This window comes from Mus caroli, chromosome 9, assembly GCF_900094665.2.
Source record: "Mus caroli chromosome 9, CAROLI_EIJ_v1.1, whole genome shotgun sequence".
In the NCBI taxonomy this organism is placed as follows: domain Eukaryota; kingdom Metazoa; phylum Chordata; class Mammalia; order Rodentia; family Muridae; genus Mus; species Mus caroli.
In genome coordinates, this window is record NC_034578.1 from 53801112 (window position 1) to 53827828 (window position 26717).

The 26717-nt window shown below is 42.4% G+C and overlaps 2 protein-coding genes and 1 long non-coding RNA gene across 15 annotated transcripts in view; 2 read left to right on the forward strand and 1 right to left on the reverse strand.

Moving 5' to 3' along the window:
- Sin3a (SIN3 transcription regulator family member A) overlaps window positions 1–23486 on the forward strand; it is a 61914-nt gene extending 38428 nt beyond the window's left edge. For 6 of the 10 annotated variants that reach the window (XM_029481677.1, XM_029481676.1, XM_029481675.1 and 3 more), the window contains 10 exons: window positions 1–117; window positions 3164–3402; window positions 4515–4698; window positions 5655–6228; window positions 8782–8951; window positions 12701–12874; window positions 13364–13465; window positions 14400–14494; window positions 20209–20416; window positions 22239–23486. In XM_029481677.1, coding sequence (XP_029337537.1) covers window positions 1–117; window positions 3164–3402; window positions 4515–4698; window positions 5655–6228; window positions 8782–8951; window positions 12701–12874; window positions 13364–13465; window positions 14400–14494; window positions 20209–20416; window positions 22239–22469 — 2094 coding nt within the window. In that variant the 3' untranslated portion in view covers window positions 22470–23486. The remainder of the gene's footprint in view (window positions 118–3163; window positions 3403–4514; window positions 4699–5654; window positions 6229–8781; window positions 8952–12700; window positions 12875–13363; window positions 13466–14399; window positions 14495–20208; window positions 20417–22238) is intronic. The other 4 variants (XM_021171725.1, XM_021171724.1, XM_029481681.1 and 1 more) reach the window with 3 other exon arrangements.
- On the reverse strand, window positions 71–26608 carry LOC110301310. Its single transcript, XR_003837584.1, has 3 exons — window positions 25853–26608; window positions 10878–10939; window positions 71–146 (listed from the first exon to the last, which is right to left on the reverse strand). It is a non-coding gene; the product is annotated as an uncharacterized LOC110301310 (long non-coding RNA).
- Man2c1 (mannosidase alpha class 2C member 1) overlaps window positions 26016–26717 on the forward strand; it is an 11636-nt gene continuing 10934 nt past the window's right edge. Inside the window, exons 1-2 of one of the 4 annotated variants that reach the window (XM_021171726.1) lie at window positions 26016–26194; window positions 26477–26599. In XM_021171726.1, the coding sequence (XP_021027385.1) occupies window positions 26016–26194; window positions 26477–26599 (302 nt within the window). Of the gene's footprint in view, window positions 26195–26476; window positions 26600–26717 lie in introns of those variants that run through there. The other 3 variants (XM_021171729.2, XM_021171727.2, XM_021171728.2) reach the window with 3 other exon arrangements.

The following is a 26717-nucleotide window of genomic DNA, read 5'->3' on the forward strand; positions in this document are numbered from 1 at the left end:
GTTTTAAATGATACCTGGGTTTCCTTCCCATCTTGGTCTGAAGACTCCACTTTTGTTAGTTCCAAGAAGACTCAATATGAAGAACATATTTACCGTTGTGAAGATGAACGATTTGAGGTATCTTTTGTCATTTGATGTTTGGGAACCTGGAAGATAAGAAAGGAAGGGATATTTAGATACTGTGTGTAAGTTAGCTTTTAAAAAAATAACATAAGAGGAGACAGTTGATCCTGGTAGTGCATTGCAGGAAAACTTATATTGTAAAGGTTGTAGCTGGGATGGGAAGATGTAGAATGGGAGTCAGTGGGACAAGTCTCTTGTTGGTCAAAGGGACTGCTGAAACTAGGCACAGAGTCTCCATTGTCCAGATGATGGTTACTAAGACCACACCAGAAGGGAGAGAACTGTAGTCTGCATGTATCTGAGTTAGTATAGTGATTACACTGAGTTGACTAGTTCTGTCCCTTCAGGTCGATGGGAGAGGCCTCTTACCAGTTTAACACTGCCAGCATTCCTTCTTGAAAACATTATATATTGTTCCCCACTGGCTGGCAGTTACCATCTTCCCCCGTCCTAGTTATGTGTTTATCACTGATAAATCACCATGACTAAGACAAGTTATACAAGAATTTAACTTGAGCAGGGCGTGGTGGCTCATGCCTTTAATCCCAGCACTCAGGAGGCAGAGGCAGGCAGATTTCTGAGTTCGAGGCCAGCCTGGTCTACANTTTTTAGATTTATTTATTATATGTAAGTACACTGTAGCTGTCTTCAGACACTCCAGAAGAGGGCGCCAGATCTCGTTGCGGATGGTTGTGAGCCACCATGTGGTTGCTGGGATCTGAACTCTGGACCTTCGGAAGAGCAGTCGGGTGCTCTTACCCACTGAGCCATCTCACCAGCCCCAATTTATTTATTTTAAGTAAGTACACTATAGCTGTCTTCAGACACCCCAGAAGAGGGTATCAGATCTCATTACAGATGGTTGTGAGCCATCATGTGGTTGCTGGGATTTGAACTCAGGACCTCTGAAAGAACAGTCAGTGCTCTTAACCTCTGAGCCATCTCTCCAGCCCCTCCTCCACCTTTCTTTATGGTCAGAGAGGGCATTTCTGTCTGTTAGATGATACCTCACGGGTAATATATTTGTTGAAGTCTACAACTGTGGAACACTATTAGGTACCACAGATATGAAAATGGAGCAGATACATTTTCCATCCAAAAAAAAATATCTTGAGAAGTATATTTCAATACTTGGGGGTGAGGGTGGGGGTAGATGGCTCACACCTGTAGTAATCCTAGTAATTTGGAATGCTGACGCAGGAGGATTGCCTCCTAGTGAACACCAGGCCGAGAAGATCAACAAAGCATCTAAAGAAATTGCAAGGGAGAGGTGGGTGCAATGATTAACACTGTACTATGTGCCAGGAAGTTTCCACTATGCTTTGTAAATACAGACTCCTTTACCTATCACAATAACCCTAGGAGGTAGGTATTCCCATTGATCAGAGGACATGGCATTATCCAACAAGATAAAATGTAAATGTTTTTGAAGCTGGGGGTATGGCTCAGAGATAAAACACATGCTTACCATGAATGAGGTTCAATTCTAAGCATAGGAAAAAAAAAAAAGTAAAGAAATGCTGTTAGGTCAGGTGTACTGGTGCATTGTTAAGCACCGGCAGTCTACTGACTGTGGGAAGCAGAGGCAGTAGGATCATTGAGCCCAGAATTTCTAGGGTGGCTTGGGCAACAGGGTGAGACCCAATCTCACAAAAACAAATACAAAGCCGGGCGTGGTGGAGCATGCCTTTAATCCCAGCACTCAGGAGGCAGAGGCAGGCAGATTTCTGAGTTCGAGGCCAGCCTGGTCTACAAAGTGAGTGTCAGGACAGCCAGGGCTACATACACAGAGAAACCCTGTCTCGAAAAACCAAAAAAAAAAAAAGTTTAACTTGGCTTACCGTTTCAGAGGGTGAGAGTCCATGATGGTGGAAAGAAGGGACAGCTGATAGTTCACATTTTGCTCCATAATCAGGAGGCAGAGTGAGGCATTGAGAATCACTAGTCTTTGAAAACCACCCTAGTGATGCATCTCCTCCAACAAAACCACATCTCCTTATCCTTCCCAGACAGTCTCACCAGCTAGGGGCTAAGTATTCAAACACGGTGCTTGGGGCTTTTCTCATCCAAACCACCACTTACGTAGACAGAAAACTACAGATAGTTTTATGAAGTGTAATTTCTCTGTGTAGCTTTGGCTTCCTGGAACTTTGTTGACCAGACTAACCCTGGACTTCGAGATCCACTTGCCTCTGTCTCCTAAATGCTGGCATTAAAGATGTGCACCACCACTTCACCTGGCTTCTATGGGAAGTTTTCAGTCAAGCTGGCGAACATAGTTTTAGCTAAGGGCAGTTTAGAGTACCTATAATCCCTTGAGAGGAAGAATTCATGGTCATCCTTATTTGCATAAACAGTTGGACACCAGCCTGGGCTACATGTTACTCTCTCCCAGAAGGAAAAGATAATCACCGAGATTGCTGCATTGGATGTGAAGCAGTAGCATAGTCTTTAGTATCATTTAGGCATATTTAAGTTAATACCCCAAACCCTTTTACTCTCATAACTGTCTTTTAGGATTGTTTCCTTACTATTTGTAACCGGTTTATACAATTTCAGAAAAGTTCATAAGCAAGATATGATGGCTCACATCTTGTAGTCCCAGCCTTTAGGTGGCAGAGGGAACAACTTGCCACAAATTGAAGGGTAGTCTGGTCTACACAGCAAGGCCTTATCTCAGAACGAACAAAGGCGCAAGGAAAGGCAGCACTATGATAGCTCTCTCTCTGGTCCCACTGCCTCTGGTCAGCAGTGCTAAACAGTGTGCAATGGTTTGCAGTTAGCATTGGTAATTGCTAATCAGTTTATGTATCAGTGTTAAACTTTATGAATTATGTACATGGCATTTTTTGCGAGAAAATAACCTTATGATAGTTGTAGGTGTCCTTGTTCATATTTTACTGGTAAGAGAGCCTTACATACCATACCTTGTATGGAAATCACAACTCAAATTGAGAGGAGTTTGACACCCTCCTTATTCTCCCAGCTCTGCTGTGTTCTGGTGCTAGGCCTGAGACCCTCTTTGTTCTTTTGTTTTAAGCTTGATGTGGTTCTTGAGACCAATCTTGCAACAATCCGGGTTTTAGAAGCAATACAGAAAAAACTTTCTCGCTTGTCTGCTGAGGAACAAGCCAAATTTCGCTTGGATAACACCCTTGGAGGCACGTCCGAAGTCATCCATCGAAAAGCACTCCAGAGGATATATGCTGACAAAGCAGCTGATATCATCGATGGCCTGAGGAAGAACCCCTCAATTGCTGTTCCGATTGTCCTTAAAAGGTATGTATCTTCTGGCTTTTGTGTGCTGTGTGACAGGTTCAGTGTCCCATTAAATAGGGCTCTAGTTTTCTACTTGATTATCTAATTGGAATTTCAGTTCTTTCTTCGGTAGCTCAACACTAGGGACAGAGTAGAATGGCAGAACATACTTTAGGGGTTTTGTGGATCAAATGGAACAAATGTTGACAGGTGAGGTTGAAAGATTTGAGGTGTAGCTCGGTGGTCGAGTGCTTGCCTATCATGCATAAGTCCCTGAGTTCACAGAGAAAGCCTGGTGAGTGTATGATAGAGTGTAGTGCGTTCACATTTCAGGGTTGGGCTTTGTTTGTGTTGGTAGAAGGGAACTTAGGACTGTTTGTATGCTATGCTTGATAGTAAATGCTTTACCCTACCCCAGACCATGGGGGTTTGAGGGACTGTGATGTGTGTATGTGTCGGGGTGTGTATGGTGTGTGTATGTGATGGCTCAGAATGAGTTCAAAACCTGCAATCTTCCTCCCTCCCTCACCACATGCCCTCTCTAAGATACTTGCATTTCCATGAGCACAGTAAACATTCTGAGTCATGACAAAGAAGCAAGTTGCTTTAGTTAGTCGGGAGAACTAGTTTTTTGAGACTACTCCCCAAAACCAGATGTGGTTCATGCTTACAGTTCTCACACTAGGGAGGCAGCTCAGGAAGATTGCTGTAAGTTTGATAGTAGCTTGGTCTACATCATGAATTTTAAGTCATCCAAATTTTCAAATAAGGTCTTGTCTCAAAAATGGTTTCATGTTCCCTCTTAAAACCCATTGATGATGCCACTCACGTTGTGAATATTCATGGCAGCCAAATTTGACTTCTTTGCCTATAATGTCAGCATTGGGGAAGTGGAAGGCAGATTGCCGTAGATTTTTAGATTAGTGTGGTCTATATATATTTTCCAGTAAGACTTGTATCACAAAAATAAGCTCCCTTAAGGAAAAACCTCACTTGGATAACACCAAGGACATTTTTTGAAGCACCAACAGCATAGGTCTGAGTTTTCATCAAGTATAATAAGCCTGACACACTCCCGAATTTAACCCTCTCGATTCCCACATGCTGTACCTGTATCCCTTCTCACCTGCTAGGCTGAAGATGAAAGAGGAAGAGTGGCGAGAAGCTCAGAGAGGCTTCAACAAGGTCTGGCGAGAGCAAAATGAGAAGTACTACTTGAAGTCTCTGGATCACCAAGGCATCAACTTCAAGCAGAACGACACTAAGGTCTTGAGGTCTAAGAGCTTACTCAATGAGATCGAGAGCATCTATGACGAGGTGAGCTGGCTGACGGTACAGCTCCCTCAGCGCTGCTTTTTTGTGTTCAGCCTTGCTTTGACTGCTACAGTTACCTAAGAACTGCCAGTTCTTGTATCATGGTCTACCATCTTAAACCTACTACTCACCGATTCACTCAGTTCTTTCTCTGGTTTCCCAGTTTACCATTCTGCCTTCAATGTACACTCTCTGTTCACTTACCAGGGGTATAGATGGCACTTGGAACAAAGACTCAGAGATAAATGTGAAATTGGTCTTGCTTTTTGTGACCTGCCTTAGGAGGTAGGAAGCATAAGTGACATCTATCAGGCTTTCAAAAGGTGGCCCTGAGTTTTAAAGAATAAAAATAGTACGTGAACTTTTACAAACACTTAATTGTTTATCTTTGATAATTTGTCAACCTTTACATAAGAAATTCTACCCCAATATTTTAAGTGCTAAATCTGCAATTTTAAAGGTAATTCTCTTAAGTCTTCAATATATAGAAGGTACTAATCTTTTTATATCAAGCCAATTTGTCCATAGTACTTAAGAATATTTGGAAGAGAGACAAACATTATTAAGGTCAATTGTTGTATTTCAGATTAAGTAGCCACTGTCATGTCTCTGTTTAAGCCCAAACTGGCCTAGAATCTTGTTCCCTTCCTGGCTTATTCTCCCAAAAAATGTAACTACAGATAGGTGCCACAGAGCCTAAAGTGCATTTTGGTTAGTAATAAAAATGTGCTGCTAATGTACTCTTTGTTTTGAGACAGGGTATTTCTGTGTATCCTTCCCTGTCATGGAACTTGCTCTGTAGACCAGGTTGGCTTGAACTCATAAATCTGCTGGCCTCTGCCTTCTGGGTACTAAGTTTAAAGGCATTTGCCACCACTGCTCAGCATTACTGGTATAGTATTGTAGGTTTGTTGTTGCTGTATACATGTCACACAATGCTTTTATGTCTGTTCCATCAGAGGCAAGAGCAGGCTACAGAAGAGAACGCTGGTGTACCTGTTGGCCCGCACCTCTCTCTTGCCTATGAAGACAAGCAGATACTAGAAGATGCTGCTGCTCTGATTATCCATCATGTGAAGAGGCAAACAGGCATTCAAAAAGAGGACAAATACAAAATCAAGCAAATCATGCACCATTTCATTCCTGACCTGCTGTTTGCTCAGAGAGGCGATCTCTCGGATGTGGAAGAAGAGGAGGAGGAAGAAATGGATGTGGATGAAGCCACAGGGGCACCTAAGAAGCACAATGGTGTTGGGGGCAGCCCCCCTAAGTCCAAGTTGTTATTTAGTAACACAGCAGCTCAAAAGTTAAGAGGGATGGATGAAGTATATAACCTCTTCTATGTCAATAACAATTGGTATATCTTTATGCGACTGCATCAAATTCTCTGCTTGAGGCTGCTACGGATTTGTTCCCAAGCTGAACGGCAAATTGAAGAAGAAAACCGAGAGAGAGAATGGGAACGGGAGGTGCTAGGCATAAAGCGAGACAAGAGTGATAGTCCTGCCATACAACTACGTCTCAAGGAACCTAGTGAGTGCTTAGACTGTCAGCTTTATACATGGGGTGGATGGCTAGCTTCAAGGCCACCTTACCTTGAAGTGCACTTAGTCCTTAGATTGGAACTAGGGTTCGTATCCTACCTCTGCAACTTAGCTGGTTGTGTGACCTTCCTTGAACCCATGAATGAACCAAAAAAAAAAAAAAAAATGGAGGCAGTAATTGTCACTTTATGATGTTGCTTGAGGGCTTAAGAAAGATGCAAGCATGGCACCTTGTACAGTATCCAGTTTATGGTCATATGAGGTGTTTAGTTTGCACTGTGGACACATGAGGGACGTGGGATTCATTGGCTAGGTTAGTGAGCAATGGTTCAGATGAGAAAGAAATGTCACAGTTCATTCTATTCATAACATAGAAATTCCTTGTTATGCTTATGGCACGTAAGGAATCTTTTCAGATGTGTGTTAGCTTCTCCTTAATGGGCTTCTTGGTTCATTCCTGATATTTCTGAAGAGGAATTGGCACTCAAGATGGTTTGAGACAAGGCAAAGGGATAGACAGGATTCAAGGGAAGGGAAGCCCAGAGGCTCATTTAAGAAGCTAGCTATCATCGGCTGTATGCCGGGTTGTGCCGCCTCCTTTGACATAATGCTTTTCATTCTGAAGTTGGGTGCTTAACCTGTGAGCCAGACACATCCTCACAGGCTTCCCTTCTTTGCTCTTCACGAAATAGTAAATAACTGTTGTAGGAGTCCTGTGTATAACCCTGGTTTCTTATCTGTTGAACTAATGGCACCAGGAATCTGTTGGAAAAGCCTTTATCTGTTTTAGTCCTAGCTGGGAAGAAACAAGTAGAATTTACAAATATAAATCTGGCCTTGATCACTGTCTTAACCTGGACTTATGCTGAAGCAGCTTGTTCTTGAGTGATAGTGCCAGCTTCATGCCAGTCATAGTTTGTGGCTATAAATCTGTGGTTTGGACTCTTATCCTAGTATATTTTAAAGGCTAGCTCCCTGCTTCCTGGGCTTAGACAAAGTGATGTAGTGTGACACAACTCAAACCAGTAACTTGTTTTTTTTTTTTTTTTTTTTTTTGGTTTTTCGAGACAGGGTTTCTCTGTGTAGTCCAGGCTGGCCTCGAACTCAGAAATCCGCCTGCCTCTGCCTCCCGAGTGCTGGGATTAAAGGCGTGCGCCACCACGCCCGGCCAGTAACTTGTTTTAAGCAGTGATTGTTCGTTTTTGCCTGTAAGATGCACCCCATTTGTCCCCTTTCTAATTTCTCCTTACAAATGGATGGCCAGTAATCAATAAGTGTACCTTTTGTAGTTAACATTTTTGATCAAATTTTTATTGATGTGCAACCTGTATGCAAAAAGGGACACAAATGAGAATCTACATTTGTGTGGGGTGCATGTGCCTTATGTGCGAGGAGGCTAGAAAAGGCTATGGCCGCTGTGTTGTGTACCTTCCTCCTCGAGACAGGGCCTCACTGAGCCCCCCGCTCCCCACCCCCCACCCCGAGATTCTCCTCTCTCTGCTGACCTTCACAGTGCTAAGGTTACAGGTGGTGACAGCCAGGCTTTCACATGAGTGCTGGGGCAAGTGCTCTTATCCACTGAACCATATCTCCTACCCCACAAGTAGAATTTTATGGCTCTAAATTTTTCTATAATGAGCATACTTTAGTCAAAAAAGAGGTCAAGAAAATAAAGCCAAGCCCCAGTAACTTCTTTGTTCTACTATTTTGGTTTTCAGACTTAGAAATGAGTTTTTTTTGGTATGTGAGAGTGTGTCTACTGCTATAAAATGCTCACTGTCCCAGATCTTGTTTTGTGGCCTAGGCTGGCTCAGCAATCCCCTTTCCCCTGGGATTACATACATACATACATACATACATACATACATGAGCTCAGAAGACACTATTCCTGGTGCCCTTCTTACTTACTATGTCCTTTTACTAGTAAGAGTCACTCCAGCTTCTGGTTAAATGTTTCATGTGCAACAAATACAATTCATCTAATGTAATTACTGGAGTTTAGTGTTGCAAATCTATTTTAAGCAAAGGGACTGTGATACATTCAGAGTTATTCATGTTCATAGAGGGTTAATTTGAATAACTTCTGTAGCCAAGAGTTCCAAGTGTGGTAGCACCTACCTATGCCTGTCTTCTCTTGTCCATACTTTATTCTTCATTGAGGTACACTCATGAGCAACTGTCCTCTTTGTGAAATGGCTTTGTGTAAGTGAAGGAGCCAGCAACTTGAAGGACTCTCTTGGGATATTTTGCTCTCAGGTGACAGAACTCAGCAGTACTCAAAGTGTCTTTGTAGCATAGTCGGTCTGTGCTGGAAGCCACTGTTAGAAGTTGCAGAGTCACTGTTGGTTCTTTGATGGACAGTTCTGGTGATTATAGCTGCCTATCAGATGTCATCTCTGTAGTGGGTTGTGTTGGACATGTTTTGCATATCTGGTATTTTGTCCTTTCAGATGGTATACAGGCCAGCTGTGGGATTCTGTATTCTCTGTCCTCGAGCTTGTCTTACCAGAGTACAGTCTTACCTGTCTAATCTTTCCTGTAGTGGATGTTGATGTAGAAGATTATTACCCAGCTTTCCTGGACATGGTGCGGAGCCTGCTTGATGGCAACATAGACTCATCACAGTATGAAGATTCACTGAGAGAGATGTTCACCATTCATGCCTACATTGCCTTTACTATGGACAAATTAATCCAGAGCATCGTCAGACAGGTGAGAGGGTATGTTGGAGGTTAGGGCTACCAAGGGAAGGTGTTCTCAGCTAAAAGTCACAAAGGAAACGCAAGATTTCTATGGGAAAAGGAAAAACAGCTTAACCATATAGCAGTGTTTATAAACATATGTCTTTGAAGTGGAAAGGACCAAGTTAACATGAAGTCTTGTGTGGCTTCTCCTTCAGAGACAATAACATACATCCCTTTGATGCACTGACAGCAAACCAAAGAAATGATTCTAGTTGAGTCTTAGTGAGCCGTTATGTGTGTTAGGGTCACTTAAGGAACATGAGCATCAGTGAAAAGCCTAGTGTACACAAAACCTGAGTCTCTGAAGCTCCTGCACAGCCAGAGGGCAGCTTGACCTATGGGAGAGAGTGCTTTCCCCAGAAATTATTTCTGCTTTTAGAAGAGGATCAGAAATTCAAGTTCATCCTTGGTGGGGGTGGGGGTGGGAGATGGATTCTAAGTTAAATTTCAGGGGATTTCTGAATTTTCTGTTTCCTTTATTTCCTGAACCTTGTACATTTTATTTACTTTATGAGTCTGGTGTTACTGTTCAGAGAGAATAGCTAAATAAGTCTGTCTCTCCAGTTCACAGAACTTGACTCTTCCAGCCCTGGAATTGGTTCTTAGGTTCTAAATGTGCCCTTGCAGGAGTGTGACCCTCCTCAGAGCCTGTCCTAATAGCCATTTGTCTAGAACACAGCTCCTGCCTCTTTATTTTTTCCAAGAAGAAAGCATAGGTGTAGCTTAGCCTTTTCCACAGATGACAGTGATTCTGTTTATTTTCTTCATTTAGTATTAGAAGTCCTTTACAGTGCCCTGCCCACTTCATTATCTGAGACTCTGTTAGATTTGTGGTTGCTTTTATGTTTTGTTCTTGGAAATTTTAAATATGTGGAGTTGTTTGTAACAGGATCTCACTATGTTGCACTGTCTGACTGAGAACTAATCCTGTGTGTCACTTCCTGAGTACTGAAATTATAAGTGTGAACTACAACGCCCAGCCAATGTGATGCTTTCTAACTGTCGTCCTTCTGACAGGAAGCATCCTTGTCTCGGGGTTTCTGTGGCGACGTTGTTGGCCTCCCTACTGAGGAGTAGGGGAAGCCAATAAAATAAATGTTTCATAAACCCTATGTTATTTTTAAATAGATAATTCATTTATTTAGAAGAATCTGGTTATAAATTTATGTTAACACTGTCAAAATACTTTTAAAAACTAGAAATGGGAGTTGCCTCCAGAACCCACAACCATGAGTTTTTAAGACATGTTCAAGCTTTTCATTTGAACTCTTCAGTGAGTTTTGTCTGATTATGTTTTCTTTTTATTTGGTGGTCCCCTTGGTTGAACAAATATCAAGGTCAGGCCATATATTTGTCTTAATTTTCTCAGGCTGGGGCTTTATTTAGCTCAATTGGTAGAGTTAATTGCCAAGCATGACAAAGCCCTGGGTTGGATTTTCCCGCACCCCATAAAATGGGTGTGGCACTACTCACCTCAGCGTTTGGAGGAAGAGGCCAGAGGAACAAACTGTGGAGGCCATCCTCGGCTACATAGGGAGTTCAAGGGCAGTTCCCCATAGATAAGATCTCCAAACCAAGAAGGGAGTAATTCTAAGTAGGCAGGCTCAGTCATCTTAACTGCAGAACCATGATACAATGTCATCCTGTGAGGCCCTGACTAGGAACACTTCCCTTCATCCCAGGCTTTTCCACTCCAGTGCTTCTCTGCACGTGGACACTCAGCATACACTTCCGGCTTCTCCATCCCTCGAGACTTGAGCACCTCTGGGCTTGGTGTTACCTAGCTTTCCCATGCGGTGCTTCTCTTTAACAGCAACAACAAAAATCTTGGAAAAATCATCCCTACATCATTTCTGGTTACCTGTTGAAATACTTAATGTATGGCTGTACATACCCCATCGTTGTCTCTGGATTTGTAATGCTTCCATTTCCAAAGATTCTGAGAGAGGCAGATACCTAAAAGAGGATGTGAATAGAGGGTCAGTGGTACATAGTCTACACGGAGAGAACTCATGTATCTTCCTAAAAGATAGAATAGCTTAGTGACTATGAGATCATGAGATTAACTAAGTAAAATTGATGAGTCAGTATTGAAATTTACATTTTTGCTTCTCTGTTTTTTAGGGACCAGTTGGTTTGGTGTTAGGCACTGAATTTAAGACTGTGCTTGCTAGGCAAGCCTCATTTTCTGACTTTTAAGGTTTTCTTTTTTTGCTGTATGTGTGTGTGGAAACCAGAGAATAACTTATGAGAGTGGGTTCTCCTTCCACTGAGTGAATTTCAGGGATTAAACTGAAGTTGTCAGGCTTGAGGTCAGTTTTACCCTCTGCATCATTTCTTAGGGGACTTTTAATTTCACAATAAGAATAGTGAAGAGAAAGCAAATAGTGGAGTGGGAATGGATGTTACCCACTGTGGCATTTGTTGTGGCCTGAGTTTGTCCCAGCAGCCTTTGCAGAAAAGGTTCAACTTTGTAGAGTTAACATAAGGCACTAAGTCTCTGGTAAGCCTTGTCTCTTCCCCTCAACAACAAGGAAAGGCTAACACATTTACCTTCTATTGACAATGAGCAGGTGAGGCCAACGATATAACTTTACATAGTCCTGGGTTTCATATAACTCAGTCTTGGGAAAAAAAAAATAGAATTAACATGTACAATTTGAGGATTATTTAGTGCAAATACACTAATTAGTGGCCTGCTGGTGAGAATGCTGCCTTGGTTCAGGAGCTTGACCTTGAGGCCTGTTCTGCTCTTTAGTTGAACTCATGGGGCAGGTGAAGCTGCACCGGTTGCTTTTTTGTTTTTGAGACAGGGTCTATACATAGGCCTGGGTGTCCTGGAACTCACTATGTAGACCAGATCAGTATTGAGCTCAGTGATTGCCTACCTATGCTGGGATTAAAGTGTGGGCCATCATACCTGGTGTCTGCTGCAACTTTTAAGTTTAGGAATCCTAGATTTAGCCTAGCAAGTAGCTAAGAGCACTTGCACTTCTTGTCAGCACCCACGTGGACGTCCATGTCCTCCTGTAACTCCAGTTCCAGGGAAACCAGTGTTCTCTTCCAGCCTCTGTCTATGGGCACCAGGCATAATATAGCTGACACACCACAAGCTTACACACAAAGCACATAAAGAAAAATAACAAATATTTATTTAAGAATAAAATCAGATGGATCTTGTTTTCAGAGTTCTTTGAGATACCTGTCTTAACCCCTAGTCTCAAAAGTTTTAATGTCTTAACACAAAATGGGACACAATGTCTCACAATGGGACATCCCTCCATTCCAACATGGTTCCCAGGGTAATTGTAGATTGAATAAGAAATAAATGTGAAACAAGATTGTAAACAGTTTAACAAGACATGAAGAGGGGACACACCGTGGAGCCTGGTGAGGTGATGCATACCTGTAGTCCCAGTATTTGGGAGGTGATAGTACTTAACATTTTTTTTTTTTTTTTTTTTTTCCGAGACAGGGTTTCTCTGTGTAGCCCTGGCTGTCCTGGAACTCACTTTGTAGACCAGGCTGGCCTCGAACTCAGAAATCCACCTGCCTCTGCCTCCCGAGTGCTGGGATTAAAGGCGTGCGCCACCACGTCTGGCTAGTACTTAACTTTTTAAGTTGTTTTTTTTTTTTTTTTAAATGTTTTTAAGCTGACTGACTCAGGACAGGAGAATTGCTTCCCTGGCTCATTGGCCGGCCTGTGCTTTGTTTCAGCTACAGCATATTGTCAGCGATGAGGTCTGTGTGCAGGTTACTGACCTTTACTTGGCAGAAAACAATAACGGAGCCACGGGAGGCCAGCTCAATAGTCAGACATCAAGGAGCCTTCTGGAGTCAGCGTACCAGCGGAAGGCAGAGCAGCTTATGTCAGACGAGAACTGCTTTAAGGTAAGAGCTGCTTATCGAACCGTGGACCTCAGTGCTGCTGGCTGGACTCGTACAAGCTGGACTGGGGTGTGAGCCATGTAACCTGAGCAGCCGTTTACTAGCAGACTCGTACTAGCAAATGTTTACGAACTTGATTTTTTTTTTTAGGATTTTTATGTGTAGGAATGCTTTGTCTCCATGTGTGTTTGTCCATCACCTGAATGGAATATCCCCAGAGGCCAGAAGCCTCTGTCCTGTCCTGGAATTGACTTAGACCATGTGGTTCTGGGAGTCAAATCCAGGTCCTCAAGAAGAGCACCCAGCACTCAGAGCCATCTCTGCAGTCCCATTTCTACCCTTACGATCACCAGCTTTTCAGTACCTTCCATATCTCTTCCTTTGGAACAAATTGTAAAATTTACCTTTCTACTTACACTGTGACAATCTAGGTTTATAGCCTTGAAATTTTAGGGTTTGTTTGTTTGTTTACACTTTACTTCTTTTTTGCAGCTAATGTTCATTCAAAGTCAAGGTCAAGTTCAGCTGACTGTTGAGCTCCTGGACACAGAAGAGGAGAACTCAGATGACCCCGTGGAAGCAGAGGTGTGGACAGTATGTTTCAGAGCTTGTCTGCTCACCCTGAATTCTGATGGGCTGTAGCTCCTTAGGATGTTTGTGATTTTGTTTTTAGGATTTATTTGTGTTTGTGTGCATTGTGGGTATGTTCAGAGGACTAAAGTCCTCTAAAGAGCAGCCAGTGCTCTTAACTACTGAGCCACTTCTCCAGCCCCTCCATAGGCTGTTTTAAGTGTCAGGATGTTTAGAGCGCAGGCTATGTCACTCCCTTTGGAGGCTCCAGTGATAGTAGCCATTTAGAGTCACTGCCCCCTCTTTTCATCCTTAATAATGTGGGTAGCAGCTTTGCTGGCCTTTTCTTTTTGTTTTTCTTCCTAAATAGCAGTAAACACCGTTCTTTTGTTTTGTGGTATCATTTGATACAGCCTCATGTTTACTTTTTAATAATAGCCAGGCTACATAGATGACAGAATAAGACAGTTTGGCTTACGTTTCCAAAAACTGCTTCAAAAGCTGCCAGAATTCTACATATTAATGTGGGAGATTTTCCGTGACACTATTTTACCATTTCTTCAGATTTATTTTTGATAACCATCTTAAATGTACTATCTTGCTGGCTAACACATTTTAAAATATGTATTTCAATAACAACAAACATATCTTTCAGGTAAGGGGCATTACTTTTTAGTTTTACACTGTTGGCGTTAAAATAGACAAGCACTTTACCACTGAGCTATAACTCGAGAATCTCCCCCCCCCCCTATTTATTTATTTATTTATTTATTTATTTATTTATTTATTTATTTATTGGATAGGCTTAGTCTCACGGGTGAGAGAATTGTTTTTGTATGCTACCACAGTGACTATTTGTTCTTGAAGTCTGTTTTCTTTGGACATTTTGGTAACAGATTAGACTTGTGTTATATAGGTATAGATAGCTGTTTTCATGATTGTGTGTTTCTATTCCTAGCGTTGGTCAGACTATGTGGAGCGATATATGAGTTCTGATACTACTTCTCCTGAACTTCGAGAACATCTGGCACAGAAACCAGTATTTCTCCCAAGGTGAGTCTGCAAAGTCAGCTCTATTGGCAATATATGCTGCACACAGCCAGGGGTGTGCAGTTTCAGGGTCTCGGTTTCCTATATTGTTCATCTGTTCTGTCTGCTGAGGATAGTGTTAGAGTGTTTGCTGGGTTACCTGTAAAATCTATAGCATTCAAGAGGTGAGAGCATTAGAGAACCTGTAGTTCTCCATCAACTTGCTGTTTTAGTATGCTCATGGCTCAGTGATTCACTTGCAGGACGAAGCATTACAGCAACACTCAGAGAACTACAGTTACCACAAGAAAATACAGAGCAAAATCAGCAAGGGAACAATGTGAGGGAGATAGGCACAAGCATCCAAGAACCCATTCTTAACTCCTCTAAACGAGTGTTGTGTTTGGAAGCACTTCCAGCACTTGGAAGACGGAGACAGGTGGATCTCTGTGAGTTAGATGCCAGACTGGTCTACAAAGCAAGTTTCATGACAGGGGGTATATGGAGAGATCCTATTGAGGGGTCGAGCGAGGGAGGAGACCTTACAGGCAGAGAGACCCTTCTTTGCTTGTACAAAATTCCAGACAGAAGATTAAATATTCTAGGTTCAGTGAACCGCTTTTGTTGTTTGGGGGTGGGGGGTGGGAGAAAGGACCCCCACATCTCTTCTAGCAGCTTTGTAGTTCTTTTCTGTATAGAATTTTTAAAAATTTACCAGTATCCAGACAAATATAATATTAACATTCTGATTTTTGAAGTAGAAACTGGATAGATGAACCATGTATATGTTTATACCTGTGATCCTGGTACTGGAGAGATGGTGGCACAAGGATTGCTAGGAGTTGAAGACAAGCCTAGGCTACACTATACAACTCGTTTGTTTTAGTCAGGGTTCTCTAAAGGAACAGAGCTTAGAAAATGCTCTCTATGTATATAGAAAAGGTATTTATTATAATGTCATACAGGCTCTGTTCCTGCTAATATAACAGTGGCTGCCGATGAATAGGAAGGTCCAAGAATCCAGCATTTGTTTGGTCCACAAGTATGTCTCAACTTGTCTTCAGTATATGTCAGAATCCCAAACAAGTAGGCTCTAATGCCAGTGAAGAAATGGATTTCCTAGCAAGGGCAGAGCAAGGGTGTGGCCCGGCTCAAAAGATCTGGATTAAATTTGTGTCTCCCTGCCTGAAAGATGAGGATGAGAAGTAGATCTTCCTACTTTAAATTAAGCAAAAATCCCTCAGAGGTGTGCCCTCCATTTGGGGGGGTTTAGTTAATTCCAGATGTAGCCAAGTTGGCAACCACAACCTGCTAATAAAAGGATTGGGTATGAATTTTTCCTTTAAACTTTGAGATTAAAATCTCTATCATAAATTCCTAAAACCTACATTTGTTACTGGGTTTAGTCCCAAGGAGAGCATGGAAAGAGAGCAAGCACCTGAAGAAAAGGTCTTTCCAGGTTTGACACACACAGTGATCCATTTAACAGACCTGCAGCAGTTGCCATGCCCCTTGAAGTAAGATGGACATGGACTCTCTTATCATGCCACAGTTTGAGATTTGTTTGGTTGGGTGGTTTTTGATGTTTCACACAGGGTCTCATTATATAATCCTGTAAGGTTTGGAACTCAGAGCCTTTGCCTTCGAGAATTTGGATTAAAGCTTTGCACCACAGTTTTCAAACACTTTACAATCAAAATTATTTTCCAGAGCTAGAAAGATGGCTCAGTGGTTAAAGAGCACTGATTGCTCTTCCAGAGGACCTGGGCTCAATTCCCAGAACCCACATGGCAGATCACAACTGTCCTTAACTTCAGTTTTAGGGGCTTTGACACCCTCACACAGATGTATGTACAAGAATGCAAAAATACCAATGCACAGGAAATAAAGTAAAAGTAAATAATTTTTTCAAAAAGGCACTTCTTCTTGCAGACTATCTGGGGTTCAATTACCAGTTCCCACAGCGTAGTTCACAACCATCTAGTTCCAGGGAATGTGATGGCCCCTTCTGACCACAGGCACCAAGTATTTACATGGTGCATGCATGGATGCATGCATACATACATGGATCAAAACGCTCAGACATAGAAAGTAAATCTTTTATAAAAGCCCACTTTCCTTTATTCTGGTTAGTAAATGGCAACAGTAGAAATTAATTTTTACTTAATTGAAGTTCTAACAGTTTAGGGCAAAAACCTATTTTTCATTTGCAAGTATAAGGACTGTATAACAATAACTCAACAAACTTGAATTCATACTAATTGAAAAGTGAAAATGGGCATGTATGACAATAATTTCACAGATTTTTACTTGTTATATTTATGTATATAGGGGTATTGGTACATGAGTGCAGGTGCTCACAGAGGACAGCTCTGGGATCCCCTAGAGCTGGAGTTACAGGAGGCTGTGAACCACCTGCCATCGATGCTGGGAACTGAACTGGGCTTCTTTAGAGCAGTAAGTGCTCCAGCCCTGTAACAGGATTTTATTGTTGTTGTTGTTGTTGTTGTTGTTACTTCCCCCCGCCTCCCTCCCAGAGACAGGGTTTCTCTGTGTAGCCCTGGCTGTTCTGGAACTCTCTCTGTAGACCAGGCTGGCCAATCCACATGCCTCTGCCTCCCAAGTGCTGGGATTAAAGGCGTGGGCCACCTCTGCCTGACAGTACAGAGGCAAAAAGATCCTGAGTTCCAGCCTTGAGACCTTATCTCAGGATTTTTTTTTTTTTTTAAAGATAATAATTAAAACATTTTTAAAAAACAAACAAACAAAACACCCTCAGGCTAAAGAGATGGCTCAGTGGTCAAGAGCACTGACTGCTCTTCCCGGGGTCCTGAGTTCAATTCCCAGCAACCACAAGGTGGCTCACAACCATCTGTAATGGGATCCAATGCCCTTTTCTGGTGTGTCTGAAGACAGTGACAGTGTACTTAGATATATAAAATAAATAAATCTTTTTTTTAACTTATTAGTGTTAAAATGGCAAATATGACCAGTTAACAAAGGGTCATACTTTGACTTTCATGTTAACTTCTTGAATTTTTTTCCCAAATGCGCACAACATGCTTCTTTTTCATTTAACTGTATCTACTGGTTTATATCTGAAATTAATATTTGAATTGAACATGATAGTTCATTTTTCTCATGAGGTTTAGAGCTCACCAAACTAATCTCAGATTTAGGCAATCATATTAAAGAACAATGTCCTATTAATTATGAACTTCTAGAAAGGACTTGGTAACTTTTCTAAGTATACAGTAGAGGCCAAAATACAAAAAAAAACCAAAAAAACAAAAAAAAACATGAATTTTTTTTCTAATTTAAAATACAAAGCAAAAAAAAAAGAGAAAAAATACAAAACAAATATTGATGAGTTTAATAATACACTTTTACAAAGAAAGGCAGAGTAAGCATGACTTTGTTTGGGTTTTTGAGACAGCGCTTAACTATAGCCCTGGTCGTCTGGAACTTATTAGTAGACCAGGCCTGTCCCTAACTCCGAGAGATCTACCTGCTTCTGCCTTCAGATGTCAGCATTAAAGGTGTCTGCCACCTCATCCAGAAAAGCATGACTTGTTAAAGGCCAGATTTTGGTTTTCAGTGATTTGTCTGTCAGCTAGGGGGGGGGAGGGGAGAGATTGGGGGGGGGCAGGGAAGGAAGGAAGTACAGGTGTGCATGTGCCATAGAGCAAAGGGGGAAGTCAGAAGACAACTAACCTGTAGAGATGGTTCTCTGCTTCTGCTCTTTGAGTCAGTCCCACAACTTAGACTCTATTTGATGATGGGCCTGTCAGCAACTCTAGTCAGCTAAGCCATCTCACCTGCTCCAATTCACATTCCTTTAGGTCTTGATGCATTGGTAGGGCTTGAGTTCCCAAAATAATCTTTTTACTCATTGTGATCATGCTAGTTACATTTGCCATATTACAGATTCAAACCAAAAGCCATCAGTGGGATGTACAAAACTCTGTGTTTGACCCCTAGGCTGTATAAAGCAGGTGTGGTGGTGTATGGCTGTAATTCCAGTACTCATGCAGGAAGTTGGGAAGTAAATGTTATCCTTAAGAGGCCAGACTCTGTCTCAAAACAAAAAACACCCAGATACTAAGCCTAGTATGTTTTCATAAATCTTACTGAAAAGCTATTTTTAAAAAATTTGTTTGTTTTGCATTTCTTTTTAATATAAATAAAAAAAGTGTAGCCTTACTTGGGTATACAGCCATAGAGAGTATTTTCAGATTGTAGGTTCTATTCTTCAGCACAGTAAGTATTCCATAAGTGGGTGGTCCATATGGTAGAAAATGCTAATTGTGCGTGCCTGATAGCCCTCAATTCCATACCCAGAAAAGTCTCTGGTGGAAGCAGAGTGCCAATTCCCTCTGACTCGACACATACATGCACATACACATGGTATTAAATTTTTAAATACAAGACTTTACAAATGGTAATATACAGTGTCTACAAGCTTTGTACACCATTAGCAAATACACCACTTAGAAATATAAAATGAAAATAATCAAAATTTTTTTTCTAAAAGATTTTATAAACAATGTAACTACTTCAGCATGTCCTTTAGTTAAAAACAGCTTTGTTTGGTGTCCATCTGTGGTCAGAACAAAAAGTTTCTAAGTATGGTCTGTAGTCCCCAGAAATAGTAGCATCTATCCCACTCACCCTCAGTGTTGGAAAGGGCATATTTTGGCTCATGGTTTAAGACAAGATAGAGTCAGTCTTGGTGGGGAGAGTGACAGGACAGTCAGGGCTACACAGAGAAACCCTGTCTCCAAAAAACAAGTCTTGGTGGGGAAGGCATGAGGACAGGAGGTGAAGCTTCTCCATCCCTCTTAAGGACAGGCTATCTATACTGTCAGGGCTGGCCTCCAGCTCTTAATCCTGAGCTTCCTGAGGGCTGAGATTACAAGGTAGCTGTGCTGTGCCTCGTTGTTTCACCATTACTCTTGGACTGCCAATCCAAATGTTTTGGGAAAGAGGCAAATAATATTTTACTATGAGGAAAATAGTTTTGATCTTATACTGCTCCCGGTAGGATCTTAGAAGTTTCAGACCTAAGTCCTCAGACCTAAGACTTGCTATCCTACAGGGGCCAGTACACATAGCTACTCAGGCAATGTTTTTTGTTGTCAGTATCATTAATATTTGGAGATGGAGTCTTTCAATGTAGCCTAGGCTGATCTCTTATTTTACAGTCCCCCTGCCTCTGCTTCCTGAGTACTGGAATTACAGGCCTTGAGTCACTACACTAAGCTTGGTGGGTTTAGTAGCAAAGTATAAGATATAATGTAATTGTCTATCTGATAATTTCCAGTGGAGATTGGAGAGACTGATGTGAACGGACTTACATCCTTTAGATACAAATAGGACATCTCTGGGAAAGACATAAAGTAGACTAAGTAATCTTTTGTTAACCCAGTTTAGATGAGGAACTCCAATTTAGAGGCAGTGAGAGAATAAATTGGAATACTTTGTTCTGTAGCTGTTAAAGAGAACAAGACAAATTTGTGTACTGAAGTGCTTAAAAAAGTTTAAGAATAGCATCGCAATCAAGGTTGAAGCTTCAAGTAATCATATACGTAAATTCAGTGAAACCATTGCACATTTGTATATACGTATAGCTAAAATGGTAAGTATTCTTGAGGCACATAAGGAAAGCACATTTGGTAGGAGCCATGAGGATCTGTATATAGATGGTCTATCAACTTAAAGGGATTTCTGCTTTGTAGGAATTTGCGGCGTATCCGGAAATGTCAACGTGGTCGAGAGCAACAGGAAAAAGAAGGAAAAGAAGGAAACAGCAAGAAGACAATGGAAAATGTAGAGAGCCTGGATAAGCTGGAGTGTAGGTTCAAGCTGAACTCGTATAAGATGGTATATGTGATCAAATCGGAGGACTACATGTACCGGAGAACTGCTCTACTCAGAGCTCATCAGGTGAGAAATGGTGACTGAAATTTCTCTGCATGTCTCCCAGTTCTACAGAACTGGTATTTTTTTCTCTATATATAAATCCCTGTTTCTGGGAACAAGTATTTGTTGTGTAAGGAAATGTATTCATTTGCTAAGGATCTTATAACAGCACCACCGACTTCCTGGTTTAAAGAATGGAAATTGTTGGGATCTATAGTTCAGTGGTAGAACACTTCCCAGCATACCCAATGTCATCTTGGCATGGTTCCCAAATACCTGCTCCCCACACTCTATCATCTTGAGGTTCTGAGACCTAAAGCCCCAAGATTTATATACCAACAACTGTTGTGTCTTGAAGCCTCTGAGGGGAGAATAGTCATTGGTACTGTGCTGTTTTAGTGTTCCTGGGTCAATCATGGTTTTTCTCTTTTATGTCTAAACAAATGTCACACTTTGAAGGATGAGTGTGGGTGAAAATGTCAATGTGGGCATGTGGGAGATAGTTTAACCTACATGAGCTGGTGAATACCTGGTGGGACTTTTTTAAAAAAAAACTTCCAATGTTTACATTTCAAACAGTTTCTCATTTTTTGTTTGTGTGAACCCTGTTTTCAAGAACCATCTTACTAATTATGTAGCTTGTGTTATAGCAGGCTCTGGGATACAATCACAAACTAAGGCAGATCTTTCTGTGCATTACCAAGGAAATGAAAATGTTAGGAAACTGACATGTGAGATTTCATTGGTGGCAGCTCAGACAGGAGACCTGAAACCAAAATAACAATGTGAAGAGTGAAGGGAGAAGTGTTCTAGGTTCTGTTTTGTTTTACTTTGCTTTTTTTAATCTATAGGAATACACTATAATTGTCTTCCAACACACCAGAAGAGGGAATTAGATCCCATTACAGGTGATTGTAAGCCACCATGTGGTTCCTGGGAATTGAACTCTAGAAGAGCGGTCAGTGCTCTTATCCACTGAGCCCACTTTCCAGCCCAAGAGAAGTGTTTTTTATGGAACAAAATCTGTAAAATGCAAGACTGGGAAGAAGGAAAGGCATTGGCATACTTGTAAAAAGTCAAATAAAGCTAGTGGCTGAAGCCTAGTGCTGTAGACATGAGTGCAGTTCAGTGGGCCATGCTTTGGATTTTGCTTTAGATACACTAGGCCCACCAATTTATTTTGTGTGTATATTCATTCATGTTTATGTGTACTTGTGTTGATGTGAGTGTGCGTTGCCACAGTGTGAGTGTATAGGTCAGAGGACAACCTGTAGGAATCTGTTCTCTCTGGGTTCAGAGGATGGAACACAGGTCATTAGACTTAGTGTCAGGCACCTTTACTCACTGAACTATTTTGCCAACCTCTCCTTTCCCCCATTTTAAAAAGATAACATTCTAGAGGACTGGGTAGATTGCTCAGTGGTTAAGAACACTGGCTGTTCTTTCATAGGACTGAACTCAATTCCCAGAACCCACAAGGCAGTTTTCAGCTATCTACAACTCCAGGTCCAATGGATCCAGTATCCTCTTAGGCTTCTGCAAACATTAGGCACATACATGCTATAAATACAGTTTCAGGCAAAATGACAGGTGTACAAATAAAGTAATAAATGTCGTCAGGCCAGGTGGCATATGTCTAATCCCAGCACTCATGAGGCGGGGCAGGCAAGCTGCTCAAGTTTTAGCCCAGTCTATGTGCCCTGGTCTACATAGTGAGTTTTGGGTCAACCAGAGCAACATAGTGAGACTCTGTCTTAAATACATACATAAATAAATATGTTTTGTATTTGAAGGGCTTATTTGCCTATTTTATCTGTTTCTTCTTTCTCTTTTACTTTCATTTTAGTCCCATGAGCGTGTAAGCAAGCGACTGCATCAGCGGTTCCAGGCCTGGGTAGATAAATGGACCAAGGAACATGTGCCTCGGGAAATGGCAGCAGAGACCAGCAAATGGCTCATGGGTGAGGGGCTCGAGGGCCTGGTACCCTGCACCACCACCTGTGATACAGAGACTCTGCACTTTGTGAGCATCAACAAATATCGTGTCAAATACGGCACAGTATTCAAAGCCCCTTAACTGCAGAGCCAGAGCAGGTAGCTCAGAGGTGTGTGTGTGTGTATGTATGTGTGTGTGTGTGTGTATGTGTGTGTGTCTGTGTCTGTGTGGGCATGTGTACTCATGTACACTGAAGAATCAAGGAAGATGCCTTTCAAGCCACCAGTGCAACCAGGCACCAGCAGGATACACAAAAGGAATGCGAATGGATGGATACCTTAGGAAGCTGGAACTGGCACTTTTCCCAAGGGTGTACTACCCAGACCCAACAGGGAATGAAGTCCATGCAAGCACAGAGACAGGCAGCTTGCTTGCACACACCAGCAGAGCTCAACTACAACTTCCTATGACCTGAGCAACCAGATGCTGTCCCCATTTGGATGGATGGAGGTGCATCTTGTTACTGCTCCTTTTCCCACCTCCAAAAAAGAGGGGAGGGGGGAGACTGGATTTGATGATACCCTGACTTGAGCACATATAAGATCTTTGTTAGATTTTATCTGAGACCTGTTTGGCTTTGGAATTAATAACTTATGGATTTGGTTTCTGAGTCCTTGAAGCTCACCTTCTTCCCTCTTCTGGTTCTCAGCCTCAACAAATTCCAGTCAGTCCTCCTTTTTAGCTCCCATGGGACTGTTTTGTACCTGCTTCTTTACTAGTCTGCCCTCGTGCCATCCACCAGCTTCTCTCTCACGCACACACACACATGCACACACACACACACACACACAATTTTAACTTAGTTTTTCTTTTTTGTAAATAATGTACATACTGTCAATTTTTTATTAAAGAAATATGCTTTGATGTGCTAGCATAACTGCTCTAGCTTCTTGTGTACCATAGTACTATGTGGCTTCAGATTTAGTACCTATAAACAGATGTACAAGACATTTATTACACTTTTTACCAAAGGGAGATACCATTGTAGTACTTTTGTGTAAAACTTGTCTTTCCCCCAACAACTTACTTTCTTTTTCCTTTTTTTTTTTTTTAATGTAAATAAAGCTTGATTCTTAAGGAAATAAGTAACACAAGTCCCTTGTCCTCCCCAAAGAGCTGTTGTAAAGTTGGGACTGGCTTTAATTTCTCCAGGTTACAAATAGGATTTTGCTTTAAACAAATAAGTACTTGTAATTGTCAAATTAACATATCAACATTGAGGCCAGTGGGATGGCTCCATAGATAAAAGTGCTTGCCACATAAGCCTGACAAGTTTGCTCTCTGGATCCAATAGTGGAAGGCAAGATCTGACTCCCAAGAGTGCTGTGTCCTGTGCCCTATGGCCCCTGAGTGCCTGTTCTTGTGCTCACACACAGGCACACCACACCTAGGCTCCTATTTCCCCTCTCAAAGTTCTAGTTTCCCTTACTGGGAATAAGGCTACAATTCAGGAGACTGAGCCAAAGAGTCAAGTGTATTTGTAGAAATTCTAAGGGAATGAATTTTACATTGCTTAGCAACATACACCAACAAATGCTTTTAAAATTGTAGCGTGGGCCTTTAATCTCAGCACTCAGAAGGAAGAAACAGATCTCTGTGAGTTCAGAGCTAGCCTGGTCTACATAACTTCAGGATAGCCAGGGCCACAAAAAGACCTTGTCTCAAAAAATAAAATTAAGAAAATTTTTTACATTTATTTGTATGTGCGCACATATGCACCAACGTGCAAGTGTGGAAGTCATAACAACTTGGAGTCAGTCAGGAATTGAATTAGGTTGTCAGGCTTGGCTGCAAGTGCATTTATTTGTATCCTCATCCATCTCACTAGACTCCACTTCTTTTTTTTTTTTTTTTTAAGATTTATTTATTTATTTATTTATTATATGTAAGTACACTGCAGCTGTCTTCAGACACTCCAGAAGAGGGCACCAGATCTTGTTACGGATGGTTGTGAGCCACCATGTGGTTGCTGGGATTTGAACCTCGGACCTTTGGAAGAGCAGTCGGGTGCTCTTACCCACTGAGCCATCTCACCAGCCCTAGACTCCACTTCTTAAAAGTTACATTTAAACGTGATCCATAACATTGGGGGGGGGGGGTGTCCTTCAAATGTGGTTGGTTGGACTTTTTTTGAACAACAGACTAGCTGTCGTAGAATTCAACAGCCATCACCTAGCAAGTCATAACCAGGTATTTTATCTCCCATTTAAAAATCCTCAGTCCTGGGGTCAGTGAGATGGCTCAGCTGGGTAAGGTTCTTGCCACTAAGCCTTAGGACCCCACATGTCCCACCCCCAACCAAATAAATTGTAACAATGTTTTTAAAATCCCCAACACCACCATAAAAATAATTTGACTTCTAGGTTTTCAAGTCTTTTAATCCCAGCACTTGGGAGGCAGAGGCAGGGGGATTTCAGAGTTCAAGGCCAGTCTGGTCTACAAAGTGAGTTCCAGGACAGTCAGGGCTATACAGAGAAACCCTGTCTTGAAAAAAACAAAAACCTCATGAATCTTGCCTCAGACTCCTGAATTCTGGGAATACAGGTGTGTGTCACCATATCCTGCTTTTAGGGTGTTTTTCTCATAGGACAAGAAAACTCTTGGAGGTAATCAAGCCTAATGGGAAAAACACTGTAGGACAGTGGCTGAGGCAGCATGCCAGGAAGAAAGAGTCTGGCTTCCTCAGCTATGGTTCACCTCTCCCCCTCTATTTCCTTAAGACTACTGGCCTAGAAGGATGGGGAGCATGGGTCTGACCAGCAGCAGCCTTAGCAGTTGCTACCTATGTACCGTGTACTGCACCTTCCTGCAGATCAGGGTAAGATTTCAGGGCCCTTTTAGGAGAAAAAGTCCTTGTGACCAATAAAACAAGGGACTTTGCTCAAGTTTTGACAAGTTATTTTAATTGGCATTGTATATTTCTTACTTGATCATTTTTCTGGGTAACCTGCATTTGGAATGTAAACCTGGTTATTTCCATTAAAGCAGGCTAGTTAGATTCCTCCTGTATTATTTTCTCCCAGACTCCTGCAAACGTTAAAGCTGGAGGTTGGCTCTTGGCATTCAAACTTCCTTGCATTTGTTGACCTGCTGCGTTAGATCAAAATTCTGGACATTTGGGTAATGGGCAACGGTGATGCATGTAATGTAATGGAGGATTACTGGTGTGCAGAGCCTCTTTTCTGTATTTCTGAAAACACCCGAAGTAGCCTTGCGCTTTTCATATCATGCAGTTACCAATGCTTGAGTAAGTGAAGAGAATGGAAAACTAAACCTTTCCCATGCCCTTCCAGGGGCTCCCTCCCTAACCCTTCCTTCAGAATGCCAAGTAGCTCATGCTGTACTCAAAGGCGCTACGTTGTCACAGATTACTCCAATTTACACTTCCTCGTCTGTGAACTAGGGCTTTGTGCATCCTAGGCAAGCACTCTCCCTACCGAAACACACCACCAGCTCAAACTTACCATTGTATTTAAAAATAATTTACCCAGCTGTCTGACAGCAAGGCTGAGGGTGAGAACCGCGAAGGCTCAGCTTCTGGGTTTCACTGGGAGGCTCCCCAGAGCCAGCCTCTTGCAAAAGCCGTGGTGTTCCCAGAAAAGCTGCTCGGGTCTGTAAGCTGGTTGGATGCCGGAACCTTTGGTTCCAAGCGGTGCAACGAGCCGGCAGCACCAAGGATCTTCCGGGGAGGGAAGGCTCATCGCCATGGCGGCAGCGCCATTCTTGAAGCACTGGCGCACCACTTTCGAGCGGGTGGAGAAGTTCGTGTCCCCGATCTACTTCACCGACTGTAACCTTCGCGGCAGGTGTGTCCCTTGGCCTGCTGAGTCCGCAGACCACATCCGCGCGCTCTCCCCTTCCCTTCCGGAAGGAAACCCAGGCCGTGGCCACCCGGGCCGCGAAACAAAGTTCCCGCCACTGACAGGCCAGGGGCTGGGGAGCGAACGGTAGAGGTTGGTCTGTGCTGCTGAGCTGCCAGGCAGTCCTCACGGCTTTGGCCAAGGGAGAGGGTTTCCGCAGCCATCCGCTGGCTCACGGGTGGGACAGGGGCGGCTTCAAGCATGTGCCCATCAGCTGCTCCTGCCCAGGCTCTTCGGGGACAGCTGCTCGGTGACACTCTCCAGCTTCCTGACGCCCGAGAGGCTTCCCTATGAGAAGGCGGTGCAGCAGAACTTCAGCCCTGCGCAGGTCGGCGACAGCTTCGGACCCACGTGGGTAACGCCCAGTTTAGCGAAGCTCCGCCCCAGGACCAAACCCTAGTCTGCTAGATGGCTGAGTGGCGCCCTCTGCTGAGAGAGGCTCCTTTTTTTTTTTTTTTTTTTTTTTTTA